At 42.6% G+C, this 6495-nt stretch overlaps 1 protein-coding gene across 2 annotated transcripts; it reads right to left on the bottom strand.

Moving 5' to 3' along the window:
* Positions 1 to 538: 538 nt before the first annotated feature.
* On the bottom strand, positions 539 to 4675 carry LOC123443869 (GDSL esterase/lipase At1g28590-like). Of its 2 annotated transcripts, XM_045120406.1 has the most exons (5): positions 4271 to 4675; positions 3088 to 3297; positions 2275 to 2423; positions 1920 to 2196; positions 539 to 902 (listed from the first exon to the last, which is right to left on the bottom strand). In XM_045120406.1, exons 1-5 carry the CDS (start codon positions 4542 to 4544, stop codon positions 595 to 597), a joined length of 1218 nt encoding a protein of 405 aa, XP_044976341.1. In that variant the 5' UTR covers positions 4545 to 4675; the 3' UTR covers positions 539 to 594. The 2 variants fall into 2 exon arrangements, with proteins under 2 accessions (XP_044976341.1, XP_044976342.1); XM_045120407.1 differs by lacking the exon at positions 3088 to 3297 and having other exon boundaries at positions 4271 to 4632.
* Between the last annotated feature and the right edge of the window lie 1820 nt (positions 4676 to 6495).

Here is a 6495-nt window from a genome sequence, read left to right as displayed (position 1 = left end):
CCTCGATTCCGACTTGGATTAGTGCTCATTTTAGGTTAATTAGCTCGTTTGAGCTTTAGTTTAGCTCAAAGTAAGTGTTTATCTAGTTTAGTTATTAATTGTGAATTATGGTGTGGGTGTTATGAATTACTATGCATAATTATGCACTATATGGTCTTAATATAGTTTGAAAATTGAGTTTGAAATGAGATGTTTGTGCACAATTTGGATTTGAGGACTTAAATTTGAGGGTTTGACTAGCTTCATGTATTTTTTAACTCCTCTTATTTGAGGGGTTATCTTTTGATGGTTCGGCTAGAAATGCCCTTGGTACTCAAGACATAGCATCGCAACCTGAGTAGAGTGCGATAATAGTCTGTACTGTGTTCTGACATTTCCTGTTGCTAATATAAAAGGACCCGACCAACGGAACCATCGGCTGCAATTTTCACAAAATCACTTCTCATTTGGCTCAAAGAAAAAAAAAACTTCTCCGTGTACCAGCAAAAGAGATGGGAGTTTGCTCACCACTTCTCTTCACGACTTTGAGAAGAGGACGAAGCAATTATCTATGTATTGCCTCTTGGAATTCTACGTGTAGCAGAGCCCACATTATCAAATAAAAGAGCTCATAGCATCGTATGTTACAGTGTTCGTAGGATTGCTGTCTGTACATTGATGAAGCTGGGAGACTTTGTACTCTCCACCCCGACAAATTTCCGAAAGAGGAGGAACAGCATAAGACCCCAGCACTCCTTGGATGATAACTTTGTAGGTCGCTTCAGTGAAGTGTAAACCGTCCCATGAGATGTACTTTGATGGGTCAGGGCAGACGAAAGATCCAGGGTTTCCACACATTACTGACAGAGAACAGTTATGTGGGGCGTCGCTTCCGCAGCATGAGTTCAATGGGACAGTGAAACCTGCAGTAGCATTGTTCTTTGATTAGTCCAAACAATTATGAAGGAACAACAACAAAGAGGTGTTAGATACAAGAGTAATATAGTTTCTTGCATTGCTATGTATGGTACTCTATGTTGTTGCATCTGCTCTGTCAGGCAAAGAGCTCCAGTGAGTTTGGTACAAGTTGTAACACCTACAAATGCTCAGCTGTGCTTCGCAGGATACATGGAGTTAAAAGGTTGGTGTGACTGATTTATGTGGATATGATGATCATGCTCAGGCTCAGATTTTGAATGAACTACTGGGTATTAGAATTAAGATGATTAGAAACCACCTTAAGATAATATTTTGCAACTCTGGTAGACCTCTGCTTGTAGGGATGCAGAATGGGTTGTGTCATCAGGATCATAATTATCATCCAAGGACAAACTATGGAACATCAAATAGGTAAAAGCACCTTATTGTCTGCCTAAGATAAAACAAGGACTGACTTCTTGTGTCGTACTCGTCCATAAGATATGCATTCATATCCAAGACTCACTAGTAACCATTTAGCTATTGTTGTTTCTTCATATATTGCCCACTGCCCCAGTTTAGCTTAAGGTAACAGAGTTACAAAACATGTTTATCTAGAGTCTATAACTGTGGGTTCACAGATTCCTATGGCTAGAAACGTGATTTCTCAGAATCAGTAAGATTGTGTATCACTGAATGCCAATACAGGCACTATAACCAGTTAATAATCATGGATTTAATATAACTAGCATACAGTCATATCCAATCAAATATATCTTGCCTCTAATGCTATTATCAACAGTTTTCCCTAATTGAAGTTCATTCATAAAGTTGATGAACTGCAGTTAAGTTTTGGTAATGAACGTTTGAAGGTCTGTGTAACAGTGTAAGTCAACAAACACGTCAAAAAAAAAAATCAGTGTAAGTCAACTAAGCCCTGTTTGACAACATAATATCAAATAACCTTAACACCAATTGGTTTTATGTTTGGTTAATACTATTAGTTAAGAGGAAGGACTCACCAAACTGCAGTGGGGCACGATATATGTTCAGTGTAGCACCATAATAATCAGCATAAATGACAGATACATCTGGGTGAAGATTCCTAAGTTTCTCTAGCTCCTCCTGGAGCAAACGATTGTGGTACTCGGTAAATTCGTTTAGCCACTCAATGCACCCTGTTTCTTCATTATAGTAACCCTTCTCTTCACTTGGAAGTATTGAGAGATACAATGGGACACACCCTATCGGGAAATTTCCAGGAACAACGAATTTCTTCGCGCCAAGATTTATAAGCTCCTGCAAGACAAATTGTTAGTGCACATACATACAGGCTCCCAATAAGACCTCATAGAAAAGGCACATGCATCTACATACCGTGATAGCTAAGCTTATGACACCAACAACCTGAGGAACAAGCTTGCGTAGCTCATCAAGAGATTTCCCCCTGACCATTAGATGGTTGTAATCATTCCCACCGACCTCTCCAACAAGGAAAAGTGATTTTGACATCATATCACTATGTTCTGCAGAGAAGTACAAATTTAGTGGACTTTATAATTTGGAATTTCCCCGTAATGGCCATACAGTGTTACACTATAAAACTGAACAAGAGAAAATAATAATCATGATTTAAGCAAGAATTCATGTGGTAATTCTAGCGATGGACCAAATTGGAATTCCAGTATCAACTTGCCAATAGGTTTTATGAGCCTTTATCACACATGTAATTTGCAGTCAATCATGAAGACAGTAAAGTTAGTACACATTTTGTAATATGGCATATGCTGATTAAAACAGCCAAACACGTTGACTTTGTACAGTTACTACACATTTTCTAACAAGGTGTATGCTGATTAAAACACCCATGGCCTCATTAGAAGGCTCAAACATGTCATCTGGGGTACAATTTATTGGTTGAAATTTCGCTCTCACGAGTTAACTAGAAGAGTGTAACAACTATCAGTTGTAACACAGGCAACTTTCGTATTTCCACCAATTGCAGCAATCTAAACATTCAGGGCGGTGATTGGCAAGCTAGGATGGTTTTCAGCATGCGTACCACTGTTTGACTTCTCAATTGGCCTGCAAGTTGAGTTCAATTGTTTTCCATTTATTCCTAAATCTTTAAACAGGTAATGGTTGCACACAGAGATGAAGCAACAGGAACTGTGGAAGATTTATATATACCAGACTTTGTGGAGGCAATGGACGGAAGCAGTTTCTTGAACCACTGCATTTGCTCATCAAGGGAGTGTGGTGTCCATGTAGGCTCCACACCAAGCTCTCGGAAGAAGGAGTTGTTGAGCGCAGTCGCACCCCCAACCGCAAAATTAGCGCCATTCAGGAAGTCCCCACCGCCAAGGTAGGGTGGCACAAAAGGCAGTCGGAATGCTTCAGCTGGTCATAACAAGGAGGCCAGCACATGTCAGAAACCATTGAGGAAAGTTGGTAAAATGCGAAAACATCAAGGAGCCCCCAAAAGGTAAATGAAAACAAAAACACTGAAAGTCCAACATGGAAGGGTTGACCACGTGATGATGTGAATGACAATACACAGGTGGACAGGTGGTTGGAGCGGCCAGTTGTATATCTTTTGAAGGAGATGATGCCATTGATGGTCTAGTGGTTGGGGAGAACTGGGGAAGGTAAGCAACTTTTGGGGATACAACTTGTATGAGGTTGGTATTTGCATTTACTTATGGGGTATTTGCAACCTCTTTACAACCCACAGCTTCATTTTCGCATTACACTAAAAAAATGGAAGGTACGCTGCTTGTAAACTCTCCAAACTGCAACCGGAAATACAGTTTGCAGAAATGTGAGTTATTTAATCGGCAACCTTTGCAGTTGCACACATGTGTCCCTGTTGACGCCGGGCAAGTAGCAGGGAATGGGCGTATTATAGTGTCAGCACGCACGCTTACCGCGGCCCCTAAAAAGAAACGATGATGAATCCGTTGCTTGAAGAGAAATCAAGAGCGCAGCGCGATTCTCCCCGTCACCACACATCGGGTGCTCAGGAAGGTGACAAAGGAACTAATCACCTCTGCCACTGTTGAGTAAAATCCACACATATACGCATGAAAATGCTACTCCCTCTCGACCTAAATAGTTGTTGTTCCTTTTCAAAAAAAATAAAAAAATACTTGTTGTTGGGGAGGACTACGACAAGTTCCTGAACTACAAGTATATTACGGTACAGAGGAAGTAGTAGGGAAATTTGGGCATCAATCATTAAAAACCAATAATATCTCTTTGAAGCAATGAAGTAGAGGATTCCAGTCGAGGTCGAGCAGCAGGCGACATGAAACGATAGAGCATACGACAGAACCAATTGAAAAAAAGAAAACTATGTCTTTGTTGTTTTTACCGAAGAAATCGAGGAGGTTGCGGCCGTCGGAGTAGCGGCCGGAGGGGCGGCCGAAGAAGGTCTGGCCGTAGGGGAGGCTCCGCGCGGGGTCCGGGAAGTCGTCCGGCACGGAGAGCAGGAAGTTGCCCGTGTCCGTGAGCGAGTCCCCAAAGCTGAATATCCTGTCAAAGCACACCCCTCCGGCCGCCGGCACCGGCATCACCACCACCGCCACCACGACGCCGGCGACGAGCGCGGAGGCGGCGAGCCGCGCCGCCTGGGCCGCGAATGCCATGGGCGGCCCGAAGGAACAGGACCCCCGATTCGTCGCCGGAGAATTTGTACCAAGAGGAGGAGGAGGAAGTTTGGCCGTTGACGTAGGGGACAGGAGGCGAAGGGGGGATGCGTGCTCGCGGTTTTAAAAGGGGATCCCATTCCACTTGCTTGCTCCTTTTCCCTTTTTACGAGTTGCTAAACTTATTTTTGCGATCTTGTATTTCGAGCTTCTGGCCCAGCTGTCCCTTCGGCGCGGTTACGTGGCCGGCGGTGGTTGGGCGGCTCGGCCGAAGCGCTGACTGGCCTCCATGGTTTGCTTCGGGTTTCTCCGCCTCCCTTTGCCTCATGGCGTTTCCTGCCGTGCCTCGCCGTCGTTTTACGCATTTATTCCATCGATGGTAAAGATACGGCTCGCAGTCGCGGTCACGCTCCATCCATGACGCTCTCAGTTTTGTTTTGTTACTAGTAGCAAGAATCAAATCGACTCGGCTCCTAAAGTAGGAAGCGACATTTCGGGCCGGCACAACTGTCCAGTGTCATACATGATACTCTATGTCTTATAGCATCCCTAGCACATAGGGCTGCATCCGTTCAAGATCGACTCGTCCTTTGGCTCGACTCGAGATCGACTCGAAAAGTAATGAGTTAAGTACGGACTTTTTTTTAGCTCGATCGAGAAACAAACCGATCTTGAGTCGATACTCGTTCGCTCGATTTTAGCTCGATAGCTCGGCTTAACATCATAACTATATTAAATTATCCTGTCATATATTGAATGAAAATAGAATAATTTATTATCACCGTGATTTTTTTTTCATTTTGTTTATTAGCAAACATGGAAGTTTAATTAAGTGTAGAGGAAGTTTAAGCCTTATTATGGTACATGATTGTGTGTGTGTTAATATCTTGTTGCTTTTGGTCAGAATTCCCAAGCATATGCTCTTTCATTTTTCTGTCTTTCTTCCACGAAGACCATCACCTGCTGCAACATTGCAAGATGAGCTCTCATGAGAACGACGAGATGGTAGTATAATCGATCGAAGTAGGCCCCTTTTCCATTTTCACATTGAATGACATATGTATACGTTTTACTGCTCTTTTCAAGATCCGAGTTATAGTTGCACTATTCATATGTAAAATACTCTTGCATAGGATGCAGTTGATTGAGAGTACCGTTAGCCGAAGTGAAAAATATTTTACTAGGTATAGTCACCGCTCTACAGATTCACAGCACAACCTCATCCATCAGTCTAACACATGTGGGCCTCCAACCCTTCACCTAGTTTCCCACCATGACCATGCCTGACCATCGACCGGCGCGTGAACTCGCAACCTCTACAAACTCCAAGACCATCTACGGTCTACACTATACTACAACTTTTTATGATCTTCGACGAATAATTTGTTTTCCCAATTATATATCTGTCATGAATTGTCATCTTACGTTTATGCTAGACTTTTGGTTATTAAAGAATAAGTCGAACTACTTTGAATAAGCTACATTATCATCGTCTTGATTGGAATAATATTTGTAGTGCTTTCTTATGTCTTGATTTGCCTTATCTTGTTGGAATCATCCTCGAAGATTTATATTTTTTACTGTCCCATTTAGCTCGAAACTAACTCGAGATCGACTCGAGATTGTTACAAGTTGAACACGGGTCAAGTTTTACAGCTCGACAGTGAGCTTCACTCAGTTTGAGCTCGCTTGAATTTCAATATGAGTTGAGTTGAGCCAAGTACAACTCGCTCGAACTCGACTCCTTTGCAGCCCTAATAGCACATACTTCCTCCATCCCATAATATAAAATCGTTTTAATAGTAATGTATCTGAAAACTTCGGTCAGCTGTGTTATACCGGACGGATGGACCAAAAAAACGGCCCCATCATATCCGTGAAAAAGGCGTGCCCGTAAATTTTTTAGACCAACTCCAACCGGGTGATTCATTTCGGCCGCCCATGTTCGTTT

Source organism: Hordeum vulgare, chromosome 3H, assembly GCF_904849725.1.
Source record: "Hordeum vulgare subsp. vulgare chromosome 3H, MorexV3_pseudomolecules_assembly, whole genome shotgun sequence".
Taxonomy (NCBI): Eukaryota; Viridiplantae; Streptophyta; class Magnoliopsida; order Poales; family Poaceae; genus Hordeum; species Hordeum vulgare.
Note: the sequence above shows the minus strand (reverse complement) of the source record. Positions and strands in the feature narration are given on the sequence as shown.